This window comes from Lutjanus erythropterus, chromosome 8 (genome assembly GCF_056507025.1).
Source record: "Lutjanus erythropterus isolate fLutEry1 chromosome 8, fLutEry1.hap2, whole genome shotgun sequence".
NCBI lineage: Eukaryota > Metazoa > Chordata > Actinopteri > Lutjaniformes > Lutjanidae > Lutjanus > Lutjanus erythropterus.
In genome coordinates, this window is record NC_139324.1 from 20,649,280 (window position 1) to 20,667,960 (window position 18,681).

An 18,681-nucleotide genomic window follows, 5' to 3' on the forward strand; every position below is an offset into this window, starting at 1 on the left:
AGGTCCCTTTTCCCTTCAATTTTAAAGAAGCTATAGCTATAGCAAAGTCAAAAAGTAGCCAAGCTTAGAAAAATACAACTAACAAGTTTATGTTAGTTAAGTTTCATCATCCAATTGGTTCAGCCATAAGGATTGACAGCTCAGTCTCACAGAGTTTTTACAGGTGATCAAATTTCTGATTGTTGACTTTTCTGCATCAATTTATAATCAGGGAGGAGAGAATCACAATGCATTTAAGAATTTTTTCCCCTCACCTCTACCACTATTCCAGTACACAACCTTTCTTTCAATAGACCTATTAACCAGTCAGAATAACAACAGAAAATGACCAAAATGTGAAAGTACAGATACAACACATTTAACAATGACATTGTCTGTATGATCCGAAGTGCTAGCTGATTTATCTGCTTGTTGTTCATTTTTAAAAGCCGAGCACTCTCTGCTGCTACCCTGGGAAGAATGTCATGGTTGTGTTATGCCCACATGTGGGTAGGGCTCTGAGTAATTCCTTCATTCTCACCTTTTTGGGGCTCTTCTCCAGAGGGTTTAGTAAGTGGGCAATTAAGTGTAAAAAAAGCAAAACCCTGTTGTGTGAAAAAGCTGGCACTTAGACACATGAGGCCCTGTTGGTGCAAGCCGTTGCTCAACGGGTGAACTTTAATAAGCAATTTCTGTCATCAAATTCAAATGAAGTACAGTTGCATATAAATTTCTAAAGGGAAATTGAATGCTCACAGACGGAGAAATGCCTAAATCTAAAGCCAATTAAAGTCTGTTTCCGTTTGTAGCCGTACAATACCTTTATATAAATTAATTCTATCTGTGAGATCACTTACTGGAACATGCACACACATGCTCACATAAATGATATGCACTATGTGCACTCATATCCGGCTGGCAGGTCTCAGCTTGCCTGGGCAGGTTATTTCCCACCCACAGCTGAGTGATTAGGCGCAGTGACTGTAAAATTGCCTATTTTACAGGTGCTTCAATCACGGATACGGAGACTGACTATAAATAGACCATAGATGGTGATCACCCTCCCACAAGAGAAAGCTTCTGCAAACATTTGGCAAAAGCCCAATGACATGGACAACCTCTCTATAAGCAATACACACGTGGGCTGTGAGAGATGAGAAACAATTATAGTGTATGTGATGAATCATTTTGCCTGCTGTTTGATGAATGACTTCATCGAGTTGGTTCTGTAATGTTTGTTATTTGTCTTTAATGCGATGTGTGTCCAAGGCAAGCTCTTTAAGAAGGTAAAAAATGACCATGTACCTAATGCTTTTTCTGTTTTTTTTTCCAGCCCCAAATTGCTTTGTTTCAGTGAGTCTTATGGGTATGGAGTGGATATCAATCAACATTTAGTGTGAGAGTTTGACACACAAAAGGCATGTGTGTATTCTCTTTCCTGAGACATTTTTAATCCGTTCTTCTTCACAGTTGGTCAAGCACACAGACAGTTGCTGTGTTCATATTAATTGGAAATAATGGAACAACAAATTGAAGCCGAATAAACTGTTCAGCAAATTTGTTCGTGCAAATCATAGAATTTTGAGTATTATTTAGAGTCAAATAAAGGATGGTGTGTTTTCAGTGATAAGTTGACAATACAGAGGGAAATTCATCCAGTTACATTATTGGTAGCATGATTGTTAGCAATTATTGGCTAAGGTGTCACAGTTGCATTTGCTGTCATACTAAATATTGAACTCGTAGCTACTGTAGAGAAAATTATATTTTTGAAAGGAGTTGGTGACTGTATCTTGCCCTGACATCCTTTTCCCCGTCATGCTCCACGTGTGTCAGAAATATCAGTTAAAAAACCACTCAAACATGTCAGCTCCCTTTATACTCCATTGTACCTTGCGTCTAACCATGAAAGACTTGAAGCACGTAAGACGTGTGTGGTTGCAGGTGTGCCAGCAGTGTCTTCGTATGTGTTTGGTGTGTATGTGTCACATTGAAATGAAAATTCACATGTGCAGCCAAGCTTAGTGTGATAGGACCCACCTGCACAGGACAACTATGCATAATGATATTGAACCATTTTCTATATGTTGTTAAGTCATTTAAAATGTCATGTTCTATCCATTATACTGTCATTATACAGTACTGTCTGACTGTAAATTGCTAGGTCTGATTATTTCATATAGAGTTGTATGAGGTACTTATCCATAGTCAGTGTATAACCTTCAGTAGATGTTGGTAGACATGTCCCTGTTTCGAGAAACAGAGAGGAGTACCGGCATGAAAGCTAAGCAATGTACTGCTGTGGACAGGATCAGCAACAAAACCTGCTTTTGCCACTTGAAAAAGTTCCACTGAAAAGAAAAACATTATAACGGTAATTTTACCTTGCAGAACCACAGTTGTTCTATCGCTGCCTTGATCTATTGATTTGTTTGTGTTATTGTCTGACTGTGGTGTTTTAAAGGATAGTTAGGTATAATCTTTTACCACTTTTAAGTCAGACTATAATCGAGGTCAAGGATCGAGGAAGAGGTAGACCAGCAACTTGTTCTGGGAGGTAAGATCACTGATTTCATGCTGAGTTCGGTTGTTTTGGAGAGTTTTCAAGAGTGAGTGTTGGCTTTTTATAATGGTAGTTTCATGCTGGAAAAGACCGTCTGATGACAAGGTAAAGTACTGAAAATATTATAAATATAGCATACACTTAAACTGATATTGATTATCTTTTTAGGTAGCCCTTCTTTAGGTGGCTAAAATGTGTTTTGTTGCTGACCCTGTCCACAGCAGTCCATTGCTTAACTACAATTTACAGATACAGTAGTTCACAGCTGTCCATATGATTAACTCTAGGGTGCAATGGCTCTCTTAGGGCATTCCCTGTGTATATTAATAATGTTGTTAAGTCAGCCAAAAGTTTGACTGACATCTTGAGAATTCATTGTACATAATAGGTCAGCAGCATCCTGTTTAAAACAGTCCTGCGAGAGTGTAGCTGCAGTGTCAGTAGATGAATATAGAAAAGAAGATCCCTGTGAGTCATAATGTACAAAGTCAAGTCAGTTTCATTTATATATCTCAAAATTGCCAATCATTTGCCTCAAGGGGCTTTACAATCTGTGCAGCATGCAACACCCTTTATCCCTAGACCTTTAGAAATAACCAACTTAGAGGCCAAACAGTCTGTCTGGCTACTGTAAGGTACAGAATCACCTTGTGACCCAGAGCTGAAAATGTTGTTAACAACTCCATAAAGTTAGAGCAACTGTGACAGACTCCAGCATAAACATACAACTTCTACAGGTCCTGTAAGATTATACTTCTTTACCTTTTAACTAAAAATAAAGTTTGTAACTTAAAGTGGCATCGTTTATTCCTCCCACACAAATATATATAAATATCTGCTCCATTTTTGTCTACATCTGTGCTCAGTGGCTCATTTGAAAGCAGATCAAGTTACCAAGCAGCACTTTTTGGTCATCATCATGTCGTCATCAGAGCTGGTTTACGTTTCCACCTGTTACTCCATGAGAACAAGCTACTTTTCCTTGACTGTCACCATAGCCAGGTGTGTGTGTGTTTGAGAGGCTGCAGGACTGCTGTGTCTGTCCATGTTTCTGATTTGATAATGACATCATCAATAAGGCATGTAGCAAAAAAAAACATCTGTCATCATTTGTGTGCTGATTGCGGCCCAGCTCTTCAGGGGAACGACTTGCATCTGTCAACCCTGACAGACCGTTTGTCTTGATTTGGTTTTTCATCTGAGAGTCTAAGTTTGAAATGCACAGAGGCTTGTGGGTAGTTGCCCAGTGATCAAACAGCTCAGTGTTAGCTCTCTGTGCTGTAGTATCTGGTTGCCCTAATGTTGTGTGACATGAGGTGTAGGCAAGTGAAACCGTTCTGAATTTGTGCATTATGACTACAGTTCTTGATAACAGGAAATAATGTTTTTTAGTTTCAGTGCAATTACACACACATAGAGAGAGGTGCACGCACAAACAGGTATATGTACGCATGAAGAGTGATCATTGGTAATTAGGGAAGTGATAGTAAGCAAGGCTGCAGCTAATGAACGACAGGTTTATTCCACCATACTGATGAGCCAGGAGCACAGAAGTAGCAGGAATTTCATAATGGGTCAAATACAAACACGCACGCACACACACACACTTATGTATGCATCCGCCAGTGCATGCTCCACTCATCAGTGTTGATTAGGATAATGCATTTATTGTGTGAAATTTAGTTTGCTAGACATTTTTAATGAAATGAAGCCTGGGACAGGAGAAAGGTAGACAGCAGAGGAAAGCAGAAGTGAAGGGAGGAAGTAGACACCTCCCCTCCCGTACACACTCATCAGACTCCCAGGTGTATCTCTGTTCATAGCTGATGTGAAACTGGAAGAGCGCTGACCTGCTCATGAAACATCATTTTAAAACATTAATACTGTGCAGCGGAAACTGGTTGATTTTTGTTCTGTTGTTGTGCACTCCAGTGTCACTGCTGTTGCTTTGAGAACACAGTCAAACTGAATGCATAAGTTTAAAGGGAAAGTTCATCCCAAAATAAAACATACATTTTTTTTCCACTTACATGTACTGTTGTTTATTGTTTTGGAGTTATCAGGCCTAGAGATGTCTGGCTTCTCTCAAATATAATGTGACCAAATGACACTCAGCTTATGGTCAAAGCACCACAATATACATTTGTAAAATTCAACAGCAATCTCTCTTTCCAGAAATTAAGCCCTGGTAACTCATTATGACCCACAGACCTTGTTGTGAGCAGTTTCATGTAGGAACTACTATCCTACTTTCATGATATCTGACATTGGCTTTGAGTTTTTCAAATGTATTTTTTGGTGCTTTGAGTACCACAAGCTAAGTGTCATCAAGTTCCATAATATTTTGAAAAGGCAGACACCTCTACAGCCAGTATCTCCAAGACTTGGCAACACACAGCAAAACAATCTGGCACTACAGGCCAGCGGAAATATATGTATATTTGATTACAGTCTTGGTTATGATACAAGCTCTGTGGGGAAAAAGACCTATTCTTTTACTGGATGTGGACTTGAAGCATGTTAATAATACTTATTTTTCAAAATATACTGTAGTTTTGGCAATATATACTTCACCTCGAATTATGTAACTGTAGCACCTGTTGTGGTACAGTTAGTGCACCTCAGTCACCTCACTCATAAAAACTATATCTGTTGTATATCTTGTCAAATACTATAATACTCACATATTTTGCTACAGAGGTAGCTTGGTCTGGGGGTGTATTTTCAGCATCGCAGATACTACTGAATGATTACAGAAATATCACAAGAATATTAGAGGAACTGTTTCTATGTTATTCCATGACAACATGTTGATATTTCAATGACAGTACTCATGTGGAGTGTATAGGCTACAATATAGGATAGTATTTATAGTATGATGTTCAGAGAATATTATAGATCCAGGACAGCATGGACAGAAGTGCAGGAATGAGAGAAAAGGATCCAATTATAAATCTGCCTGCTACCTCAGCGCCATGTACAGCACCATGGATTTATCGATATACACAGCACAGTTAGGCCACTGATATTTCAGAGCTGTGGTCGGGGTCACAGATTCTAACACAATCTTCAAACCTCAGTCAGATAAAGGATCAATGAGTCAGGCAGACCCGACTAACATATTCAACTAAACAACCCCTCTGCCCCTGCACTCTCTCTGCTACTGGGAGTTTTCTAAGTCTGATACTGTGGTCTCCTCAGGCAAAACTTAGACAAAAGGTGCCCCCACTTAGTTTACTTACTTAGTCTTGCTCAGTTCCTGGATGTTTATGGCATCATGGTTATGTTATTTGCTTCCATAGACATTCATCAATTAAGCTAAGTTAGTTTGATATTGCTGTTTTGCATAACATCAGATATTAAAAGGTCTGTCTAAAGCTCTATTTTAAGGACCATATATGAAAAAGACTGAAGCACTATCAGATAAAGGTACAAAAAAGTAAGTTTCACCTAATTTTGAGAGATTATTGTAAGAGCACAGACAGGTGTTTTGCAGGTAAAACTAAGTTTAGCTGTCTATTATGACAATCAGTTTGTCACAGTAAAAGCATAATACAGCTTTTTTTGTTTTAGTGATAGTTCATTATTTTGTTAAATAGGGACACTTCATATCTACAGAATGTGTTTTTGAGCTTTGTTGCTAAATTGCTAGATAATTAACAGGACAGGAATGGCAGTGAGTCATGGAATGGCATATTTATTCTGAAGAGGCTGACATTTTCACTCTCTTCTTGTTACCTTTTATTCTTTTCCAGTGATAAATGTGGGGAATGTTTTTATTTTGTTTGTTGATTTATTTTTATGTGAATTTTCCATGTGACCTCAGTTGACAGTGACTGTAAAACCACAGACAGTCCTTGGCATACATCTTAAATGTCAAAGTGTTACCAAGGAACAGAGGAAGACAACAAGAACAGGCCAATCGTTGCATGTGATGGGGAATACAAATTTGTCTGTTGGATGTTGTTTCTGCTTGTTATTGCTCTGCCTTCATCTATGGTGTCACAAGTTGGTGGACTTTGTGATGGGAGAGACTGATGTCCCATATCCATCCAACAAATCATTCCTGTCCACAGAGCAATGTCTGCAGGACCACGGGGAGGTGCGAGGAAAGGGAAAACTGTTTATCCTGTGCCGGTAGATATCAACCAAATAGAAGAAGGTGTTTACCCCTAAGGGCAGAGATGATGATGATAATGTGTGTTTGTGTGTGTGCCTCTGTTTGTGTATATGGGTATGAATTGTCAGCTGTGATAAATCTGTGTGTGCGTATTTGCGTACACACTAATTTTTTGCATTTCGGTGTGTGTGAAAGTGAAAATGTCTGGCAATCAAACAGGTCCTCGGGCCAGGTAGATGAGTCATAGGAGCACATTGGGAAATGTGCACATTTGGGAAATTGTGCAAGTAAAAAGCTAAGCAGAGAGCGAGAAAAGCTAAAAGTGTAGCTACCTTGCAGACAAACCCACATTTGATTTCTTCTTACATTGAGCCCTGAGACCTCTCACTCGTCCTTTGACATTTTCTCTTTCTCTTTTTCAAAGTCTGCCAGATTCTTATGAGCAGAGCAGAGGGTGTATCAGTCTGTAGAGGACATATGTGCTCTGCAGGCGCAGGAATGGTTTTCTTCTCTGTTGGCAATCTGTCCAAAATGAGTGATAACGTCTCAATTTTTGTGCTCCTTCATCATCTTAAGGTCATGTTTAAGTGCTCATCATAACAGAAAATGAAAACAGAAATATTCTCGACCTATAAGCAGACAATGCGACTAGCCACCACACATACTGTACACATACCTAGAGTAATGTATATTCTATAAACAAGCAATGGTTTTGTGCTAGTTCTGTTTGCGGTGTAGAGCTTGATTGATGAAAGGGTTGGGCCAGAATTATTATTTATTACGGATGTCGCAGATATCAGCGTATGTCAGATGATGAATGACAGCAAATTGGAGCACAGGCATTGCAGATAGATTTGAGATAATGATATTTTACTTACTTGAATAGGACCTTGTTTGTCCACCAGAAAGCACTGACAATTTTATTATTCATATGAAAAATAAACCACACAGCATGTAGCTTGGTCACACCTGCTGCATATCTTGTTTTTGTTGAGTTTCTCACCTTGCTGCAGTGATGTAGAACTGTACTCCAGGGTCTTTAGCAGACAAATTTTGTTTTGACTAAATATAATCTTAATTTCATTTCTACTATAATTTAGTATAGCTGCTGTTCACCAGAGCAATGTGGCGACACTGCCATCATATTGGTGAGGAGAAGTCAAGATTCCTAATGCAAGTACATCTATAAAGGCAGGGCAATTAATTAACAATTAAAATCACTATAACTTCCTGAATTGTCAATCAGTTTTCAAGCAGTTTGGTTTGCTACAAATAGCAGTCTTGTATTTATGATACAGGATACTTGGTAAAATAAAAAATGCAGGTTTTCATAGAAAAATTATTTGTCTTATATGGATAGTAAGTGTGATTTTAAATAATTAGAATATTTAAGATGAACATACCCCACATAATTAGTTTCTAAAGCCCTATTCATAAGGGAGTATTACCTGGGGGACCTCTATTAATTTGTTATAATTGTGGAGGTATTCTGTGATCTAAATCCCCTGAAACTCTGCCGTGTCTTTTATTTGTAAAGTAAAAATTCCACCACACATTACCCTTGATAATATTAGTCTTGTACGAATCAGCATCTTATTGATAAGGGGTAGTTATTCTTTAACATCTGTTTTCTGTTGTTGTACAGCTGAACAAGTATGAATTTTGATCACAGCTCATAATATGTTGAACAACAGTCAACAACTGTGCTGTGTGATCATTTATATTGATGTTTAAAATTAATGATGACAACAAAGGTTAGCTGCAATTGTGTATTTATGCTTGTAACATGTGCAGAAAGTGGATAAAACAACCCATACCTGTATCTGTCTCAGAAATCCTGTGTCGGTTGGGCTCTGTTTTAGCAGAGAGGAAAGGTGAAACAGTCACAGCAGAGCGATTTCCAACATTTGGTACATGGGAGAACACACTCGCACAAGTGCATTTCTTTCATTTCCTGATCTGGCCATGCTTTAAGGTGATACAATTGGATCTGTCGTGCTCTGTTCATGTGTGTACCCAGTAGACTCTGGCCTTTGTTATTGTAAAGCCAGAGCCACAATGGCCTTTGGGAAAGATTTCCTCTGCACACACTTGAGGATAATTGTTGTGGTAAATATTAGATTCCCAGATTATCTGACCTCGAGAGGTTCATTTAAAAGCTGCAGAAATGATAAAGTGGACTATTTGCTTTATAGCTTGTATCATCTAACCATACTGCCATCTAGTGCGCAGCCTACACATACAATTTGAGTCATGATTTGTTGTTGGTCAAAGATTTATGGCTGTACCAGACAAATGGGTGTGTGTGTTCATAATTGTGTGTCTCTTTGTACCACAGAAGTCTATATTGGCTTCAGTTGTGCTATGATGGATGATGATGGATGACTATTCTCTCAGATCTCCAATATATTATCAGTTTAACAGACATGGTTGTGAGGGATGGCTCACAACCAGATGAACATCCTTAAAGAAACACTGCGGGGAGCTCTATAGACCACAGACAGAGGTAATCAGATTGCTGCCGCCAGTGCGTCAGGCTTGTCAAAGTTGGCGTGGAGAGAAGCATGGCAGTGACAGCGTGTGGTCATCAGTTGACTTGCATCTGTCTTCTTGTTCCATATTTGTCAGTTGAACAGAGTATGATCTGGCGTTGGCTGTGAGAGATCAAACAGGAGGAGAAGGAGGTGGGTGAGTGACATGGAGTGAGTGATAGAGGTGGAGGAAGAGATAAACACTCAGGAGAGGAGGGAGAACAGAAGGAGAGGAACGAGAGGATGTTTGCTTTGGGTAGAAATGAGGTTTATGAGAAGAGGTCACTGTTCCACAGCTGTGAAAAGGAACATACAGTGTCACCGTGGCAACAGCGACATGATAAGGACTCAACTCTGTCCAAATAACAGCTGATTGTTCACAATATTGGTACGTGCATGTGTGTACATGTGGGGTAGCATGTTTGTACATGTGCATTCTGCTCTTTGCTCTGTGCCACCATGTTTTAGATTCAGAATGCACTCGGCATTGAATGTACATTTTGTTAAGGAGAATTCATTTTGATCAGATGCTTTATGGAGTGATTGTATTATGGCTTCCCACCAAGGATTTCATTATTTATGAATTAAACTAAAAGCCTGTCCTCCATTTGCGCGATTTAATGGACCAAGGACTTATTTAGGGATTTAGTGCAGGAGAAGAAAAGGCGAGGAAGACAGAGGGAGCGAAGAAGAGAAGAGCGTGCCCCTTGGAGAATCCCAATACAATGTGTTCTTATCTTTTGAATGTCACCTTCAGTTTTCTATTGGAAGACACTCCAGGCCCTGTGGCTCTGCCATGTTCTAAAGCTAGCATGACTACACACACTAACACACTCAGAGGCTCACGAACACATGCAGCATTACCACGTATAAAATTATTTTGAAAAGGGAAAAAATATTTTAATGACTTGTTTTTTCTTGTTTGCTGCAGTTATATATTCATTTAGCTAAGATTGTTAACTGTTTTTTGTAAACTTACCGATTGACGATAGCATTCATGCAAAATGCTAAAATATATATTTATATACTGTATCATGAACAGTATGATACACCCCTAGTGTATAGTGAAGACAGGCAGGTAACATGGGAAAAGAGGTAACCCTGTACTGCACATGGTGTGAGTCATGATAGCATAAGACCTAAATCCAAAGTCACACGGAAGATTGCTATATTGGATATTAAGGCAATGGTATTAATGGAATCCGCAGTTGTTTTGGGTGTTGGAGGTAGCTATTAGAGCTTTACAGGCTGTGTGGCTTTACAGCAGCTCCATGGCTCATTACCCAGCTAATGAGAGGAGAGGGTGACCCTGCTAACTCACTCTCAGCTCTTCCACCCCTGGGTATTATAGCTGGACTGGCCCAAGGCCTGGGGAACCCAACCAAGACCGTGAGGTAATGTGGAGTGCAAGTAGGTTAGTTGTTTCACATGTTTTGAGACATTTTTTTTCACATTTTAAACACAGACACGGTACATACAATTTCTGTTTTTCTTCCACCGTGCTGATAAGTAACTACCATGCTGAATGATGGATTACACTGAAAGTAAGACTGTTGTATTAATACTGACATGTGCAGTCTATGATCACACACACACAAACACATTCTCACACATACACAGCTGTTGTCTGTTGTGGTCGGTGAATGGCAGGCTCTGATGTCTGAATGGTAAAATGCAGATGACTGTACGTACATCCTCCCACAGGCACTCGGTGAGTGTGTGTGGGCAGCAGTTTTGTAGGCAACTGTTCACCAGTTTGCCATTGTTCCATTGGCTACCCTCACAGATATTCATACTCTGTGTTTGCATGCCTCTGAGGGACTTTCACAGGACTGATCAGAGAGTTCAAAGGAATTACACAGATAAAACGAGTAATCAGAGTCAATAATTAGTGCATTTTATAAAGGCATGTTTTAAAATGCTGCAATGAGTGGAATGCTTGAGAGAGATTTTGACTGTTATTTTTTGTGCTGCCAGTGAGCTTTTAGTTGTTTGCTTGCAGTTCATGGAGGATCAGTTTTTAAAAGCCTTTAAGTTTAATATTAAGTTTAATATTAAACCTGTAGCTTCCTCTTCCAATTGGATCCAGTGTTCTGTCAGCTGTCGTCAGCTTGAAACAGATTTTAAAGGAGCAATATGTAGGAATTGCGTACCAAAAACCAGTACTGCAGTACAAAAAGCAAGTTGGAGCCATAGATGGTATATAAAATAGGTTGAAAGGAACACTGCAGGAGCGCAAGACAAGCGCAATATTGTAATTTGACAGTAACAAGTGACAACAAGTCCTATGCTGTAAGTTGATCAGCTCTGTCAGTTTTCTGTCAGTGTAAAGTTAAACCCGTTATCCTAAAAACAAAAGCCCTCTGCTACAAAAATACTCCCATACTGCCTTACTGCCTGCCAGACTCCATTAACATATTAGTCAATTTAACCACTAAAAACATCTGCTTATTCTTATAAGACAATTAATGACTTTTTACAATTCATAAACAGGCACTTACTCGTTCAGCAAACATCCGTCATTGATTTGAACTCTAATCAACGTGAAACAGCCAAACAATAACACAAGTTACGGGTCAGAATAGAAATGTCAAAGGAGGACACTGTGGCTGTAGCATTGTTGTCATAGTAGTATGTATTTCAACTTAGCGTCTTAATCTCTGAGGACATATCATGGCCATTTTATGATTTATTGCAGTAAATATATTGCAGATTTCTCTTTTAAGGTTGCAGATATCGAACAGATAAGGGTACAACATCCAGATGGGTCAGTCATTCAGCTAAATGTAGTAATCATCAGTCAGCATGGAGATGCTTTGGAAGGAACTGAGCTGGTCCTACAGCTGTGAAATAAAGCTGTCCTGACAGCTTGAGTATCTTGTACGTTAGCATACTTATTATATGGAGGTATTAACACTAAACACAATAGTAAGCAGTGCCATTATGCAAGGGATTTACTTCTTTGTTGCTTTTTTTTTAAAAATGCTTTTCCTCGCAGGTTTTCACACCAAACTGTATTAGACTTCTTAGGAGCTTGTCTTAGGCCACTTTGATGCTGACTACTTCATCTTTTCCCCCATGCGTCCACAGAGCTATCACTATGACTGACTTTGGTCTAATGCTAATGGTCACCATTAGTTTTTCCTCTTCTCTCAGTGTTGGTCAGGAAAGCTGTGGAAATCCCAGACGGAAAGCTCCCCAGCTCAGCCGAGCCTGAAATTGGCTTGAATGGAGGGGGAAGCAGTCGCAGGTCACCTGAATGGGTCTCAAGGCAAAACACATTAGTCTCAGCTCTATTGTTACACCACAATACACTAAATCTCATCTGTGGCAAGCGAAGCAGCAGTTTTGATTTATCAACCATTCACTGTGACATAAAGAGGAACACAGAGACATTTTCGTCTACACACACAGAGACTTGGTTTACTATATTCGTGGGGACCCGCCGTTGACGTAATGCTTTGCCTAGACCCTCACCCTAACTCTACCCATCACATCTACCCAGTGCTAACTCTAACCCTAACCTAATTCCAATCCTAACCCTTAAACCAAGCCTTAATCATCGAATAGCCCTTTAAAGTTGCTAGGTTTAACAATTTGGCATCACAAAGCTGGTCAGACACCACAAGTATAGTGGGCTCCCGGTTTTGGGATCCCACGAATGCTTTTAATCAAGCCCCCAACGCACACATGTGCACATACAAATAGTGCTTATCCTTGTACTTAAAGTTGGACTAACTGATTTTTTGGACACCTGAGAGCAGCAAACACAAGATGAAAACATAACTGATTCATCACCTGATATGGCAAACTTGTTTGCAAAGTTGCCTAATCACACTGAGCAGCAGTAAAGTAGCATTCATTTTGGGGTCATTTTTTGTCCACCTGACAAATGTAAGTGCAGTATACTCTCCAAGCTCTGTCTGGGTCTCCACCAACCCCTAGAAATACTGTATTTGTCTCTTTAGCTGCTAAATGCTTCACTACCAAAGTAAGTAAGATGTTAAAACATCTAAAAAGTCCACCAGTGTCTTGTGGCTTTGAAGACACCAATGTAATAATAACTTTGGCTTCAGTTCCCTGTCAGAACAGGCTGTCTGAAAAGACAATCTACTGGACCAGTTCATTCATTTAGAGCCCAAAGAATCAAGACCCAAGATAGAGGCAAAATTTGAAGATACCTGAGTTACCCTTTAATTTTGTCTTTATTTAATTTGTTGCTGTGAAGGTTTTGCTTTTTTGCTGTAAAAATTAAACCACAACAACAAGCTGAAAGACTCTTAAGTCAAGTAATATGTCTTTGTGGGCTACAAGTGATACCTTGCACATAAAGATATACATATAGTAATGTTATCCGTTTTTGATTAAATATTGATTACAGCCACTTTAAGTACACTGACTCAATTAAATATGCTGAGTGAGTTTAAATACACACATTGTCATGTGTGCACTGCAAGACAAGAGAAAACAATCTCTCTTCTCAGCACGTAAAACCAATAAACAGTAGTGAGTAGATTTTGTTGGTGAGTGCTCTGGTTCCACGCTCTTGTGTGTCCATGTGTGCTTTATTGATTCTATGTGTTGTCCAGATGGATGGCCCCATGTGTTAGCATAGATAGTTAATAGTGATCTATGGCAAGGTAAGAGTGCACCTCCTCACCAGGTAAACCTTTTACTCAGCAGCCTTTCATAGCATCAGTAATTAAGGAAGCTGCATGTTTGGTAATGTAGCAGACAAAGTCTTACATTGACCTCCTGGACATTGTAAGGCATCAGACTATGTCCCCAAAGAAAAGAATGTCAATGGTCCATGGATTGGATTCCGATTTGTTTTCCTTGGGTAAATTGAAATTATATTCAGTTCATCCTTGGTTTATTTATTTCCATATTAGGTGGGTCCCCAGATGCAGCATATAAATAAATAAAGAGATAAATAAAAGTAAATGCATACGTGTGCACCACTCACACTACGCCAGTCCATTTATGAGAAAAGATTTTAAAAGCAATTCTTTTTGACTGTCTGTTCCTCTTCCTGCAGCTTTCTTTTTCCTCTTCTGGGAAAAAGAAAGGAAGGAAGAGTTGGGGATCAGTGAGGGACAGATGCAATGAAGGAAATCTGAAGTTGAAGCTAAGATTTTGAGGGGCAGTCGTATAATAAGATGTGGGTAGATGCTCACGTTGATGGAGAAGAACAAATTCTTCTGAGAGGTGGAGAAAAGGATATGAAACAAAGGACAATACATGGCACAGAAAGTTTTGCTGTAATGGGATACTACTGCAGATAAGGGTGCAGAGCCTTGGCTAAACTACATCTCGCTGAGTTGGCCCAATTGATTAGGGCCTTTGGGAACAGTATGGTCCATAATAATTCTGCACCGTGTGTGTGTTTGTGTGTGTGCATGTGCATGCTTGTTTGTGGGTTTTAGCTTTTCTTGCTGAGAATTCAGCAACCAAATGTACAGGTAGTATTTGAGATGACTGCAGCACTTTCTACAAGTTTCACTGCAGCGCTAGATAGAAGCTCGCTATTTTGCTCAACACATTTTTATTTTCAAATCAGTACTGCCTTAAGTAGATATGACAGTGTGTTTTTTTGATCACAATCACAATCAACTTGTCTATTTGTAATCATCCTTATGTTTTGTCACATACTTATTTTCCATACATTTCCTTCTGTCTACTTTTCTCTTTTACTTGTTTTAGTTTCATGCTTTTCCTCCTTCTGTCTCTGCCTCTTTCCGTCCCGTGTCTATCTTGGGAGTCAGAATATAGACAGAAAGCCTAGGCAAGCAAACGTTGGTGCATAATTTCGTCTTCACAGTACGCCACTCACCCACTCAGGGTAAAAAAGAAGCTCCCACATTTTGGTCTCCTAGAAAAAGAAAATGGATAGACATTCCCTCCTTTGTCAGGTCCCTTCTTCCCCTGGCTGTTATCCCTTAAATATGAGGGGCTGTTCCAGTCGTTTGGGTGTTCACAGCCAGACAAGTGCATGCAGAAAATACCAATACACACGAGCAGCGTGACGTGTTAGTAGACGGACAGAAAAACGGGCATGACTGACAGAGAAACATTCCCCCAGCCCAGTCAATATATTTCACAGTGGTTTCCTGCTTGGAATGATAAGCTGCCATTCACCGTGGCTCCAGATGCAGTTCACCTCCAGGCCTAATCTGCAATGCATCAGGGGTTATCTCCAGGCACCCAGACGGAGAATACCTGCAAGGGAATTTCAATCAGCCTCCCCCATATGTAATTAAATGGAAATAATTGGTTTCATTCCCTTTGTCATCTTTTTATTTCGCCAGCCAGCGCCACAGTGCTCAAGCCTGCACACATGCACATTATTCTAACTGTCGCTACCTTTTCTGTTCTCCATTAACCACTCCAAAGTAATTTTTTCCTTTTTCTTTTGTTGCCTTCTCCATTCTTTTATAAAAGTAAGTGGGATCTCATCCTAAATGTGGTTGTCTGTACTGTATGTGGTGTGTGTGTTGTAGGTAAGTGTGTTGCTGCCATCATCAGGCAGAAACGTAAAGCTGCAGTCTTGGTAAAAACCTCTGCATTTCAGTTCTCTCTTGCAATACCAGGCTTAAATAATCATAAATACCAAGGGCAACTTGAAATTCCCTGAACTTTCCACACCCAAACTATAACAACTGTGTCTTTATTTCCCTTCGTATCTTATTTTATTCCCTCCCTTCTTCATTCTCATCACGTGGCTCACTTTCCCCTTTTAACGTATCTTCTCTTGCTCGTTTGTGTCTAAACTGGTTCTCTGGTTCCCTCCTTTAGCTCAAGCAAAGTGAAGCCAATGCTGATACCAAAGAGAAGCTCCCTCTAAGACTCAGGATCTTTGAGAAGTTCCCCAACAGGCCTCAGATGGTGAAGATCTCCAAACTCCCATCTGATTTCACCGTGCCCAGGATCAGGTACACAGTCACAGGCAGACACAAGCTAAGTCAGTTCATACAGCACATGTATTTTGAGATAGAGCAGGCTGGGGACAATCTTTTTACATCTTTTTTGTTTAGATATTTTTTGGGGCTTTCTAGCCTTTATTGACAGCAAATTGGAGAAAGAGAGGACAAACGGTTGTAAGCTGAAATTGAACCCATGGCTGATGCTGAGGACTAACTGAACTTGGTTGTGTTTGTTTGTTTTTTTTTTTTATTATTTTCATTTTCTATTTTCATTTATTTCCATCTTAACTACCAGACAATTTTAAATACATTACTCAGATTTTGATATAAGAAACATATATGTGTACACTAATTGATAATACAATTGATATTTTCTCTAATAAGGATGAGATTATAATATTAAATTCAATGCAAGAAGTGGAAGTGTCAGAGTTGGCCGCTTGGTGGCGGCAATTGTAGCACTGGAAAATAGGTCATACTGAACCACTGTATCTCAAATAAAAGCATCCCTTACAGTAATCAATTATATGCTTAACTAGTAACAAATTAATTTAGATGTCAGGCATCATGTGCATTCAAAACAGAAGTCCATTTCTATTTCTGCAGAAGCCTGGCTAACTATTCCATTGATCACTAGAACTGAATTATTTAAATGAGTTCAAAGTAATTTTGCATTTGAGTTTAATTAAATGTATTTATTTTCTAATAGAAAAGTGTGTCAACACAGACAAATGAGGTACTTAGACTTGGCCATGTGGATCTTGCAGTCATGATAAATTGTCATGTGCTAGCTAGCAAGACTTACATTAGCATAGCTTGTTCATGTTTAAGTTTAAATTTGCAGTCATCTGCAAAAGAAAAAAGGTCCAAAAAGTAACTTTCACTCCTCAAATTTTTTTAAAAAGAAACCAAAAAACTTAAGCCAGGGTCAGATGATCCTGCTCCTGTTCCATGGACAGAGAGAGAATAGCTTGTGTCCGATTAGAGGAATTGAATGTGTGCCCTGTGTTGTAATTTCCCCTGGGTCCCCTGTAAGAACCATGTTGCAGAATCTGAATCAGAATCAGAATCAGAAATGGTTTTATTGCCAAGTAGGATTTCACTTACAAGGAATTTGCTGTGGCATGTTGGTGCATACTTTGAATACAGATTAAGGCAAGGACTGTCAGTTAAAACAGCATAAATAGAAGAGAAGAGAATACACAATAAAACACGAGAAATGAGCAACAATATCCCCTATACCAAACTGAAAATCAAAGGGAAAAACAACGTTTTATTGGTGAGTGATTTCCAGTTTATTGTGGAAACAGCACCCCTACAAGCACTAAAGATGTTAAACTTTTTCATGTTGCCACCATGTTGAGGATTTCTCTTCTTTAAGAAAAGAACCAGAGCAAAAGATTTCAGGCTTGCTCCTAGAGGATAGTGACCAATAATATTCTGCAAGAAGTCCTTTTGTATCGTATGCAGTGTTTAACAGGAGAGCAGTTTTAGGTAGAATTAAACTGTATCCAACACAGTGGACCTCATAATCAATTTTATCATTTAGTTGCTGATTAGTGCACAGCTGGGTCCCTCACTCTCCCAGAAATCCCCCTCTGCAGCCCATCTGCCAGGCTGCTGCAGCAAGAGATTCCACTGACATCATTTGTAGCTGAATGTGTACCAAGATGGTTTAGCGGTATAATACAATTGTGATTATTGCTTATACATATATGTCTTAGCATATGGATTTCTTCAGTTGGAAACCATGCCTTGCAATTCATTATGTTTGTGTTTGTTTGTGTGTGCATGTGTGTGTGCATCGTGTGTACTCTAGGGAGAGTTTTATGAAGCAGTTCATCGATCGTCAGCAGCAGGACACCAGTTGTTTGTTCCGGCGTCTCCCCTCTGCTTCATCCTCCTCCTGTGACCATTCCAAACGCTCAGCCATTGAAGACAACAAGTATATCGACCAAAAGGTACTTTCACACACTCCGTCTCTTACTCACTTACTCACAGATAGTGGATATGGAAGTGATGACTCCATTTTCATGGCTATAAATACAGAGGACAAACCACAGCAATAAGAAGTACAGTAGCAGTAGCAAATTGTCCTTAATGTTTACTGTTGTGTGCGTGGTGGGTTTTTGGATGGTGCACTAAATTTAACAAACTGCCAGCTAATGGAATTTCACTATGGGCTCTCTCAGCTTCGCAGGTCAATATTTAGTATCCGAGCTCGTAACCTCCTGGAAAAAGAAACTACTATCAACAAAATCCTGCGGTAAGACACATCTACACCTTCCCCTGAGTAAGCATGGTTTTGTTGATTTCAAAAAGTCCAAGGAAATCTAGGTTAAACACTTCATAACCATCACTGATGAATGGTGAACTGATAGTTAATTCAACTTTAGTTGATTCTTATTTCAATCTTGACAACAATGTAATGATAAATGAATGCATTTATTGATTATTAGTAATGTTATAATTATTTTTTAAATTAGTCTGTGTAATATATGTATGTATAAAATAATTGGTTTGTAAATTATTTATTGTATCATAGCTGATAAGAGAAGACCACAG

The 18,681-nt window shown here is 39.3% G+C and overlaps 1 protein-coding gene across 3 annotated transcripts in view; it reads left to right on the forward strand.

Annotated features, from left to right (window-relative positions):
- Positions 1-18,681, forward strand: part of nalcn (sodium leak channel, non-selective) — a 95,741-nt gene that overhangs the window by 53,749 nt on the left and 23,311 nt on the right. For all 3 annotated transcript variants that reach the window (XM_084724865.1, XM_084724867.1, XM_084724866.1), the window contains 3 exons: positions 15,989-16,125; positions 17,936-18,077; positions 18,309-18,382. In XM_084724865.1, coding sequence (XP_084580991.1) covers positions 15,989-16,125; positions 17,936-18,077; positions 18,309-18,382 — 353 coding nt within the window. The remainder of the gene's footprint in view (positions 1-15,988; positions 16,126-17,935; positions 18,078-18,308; positions 18,383-18,681) is intronic.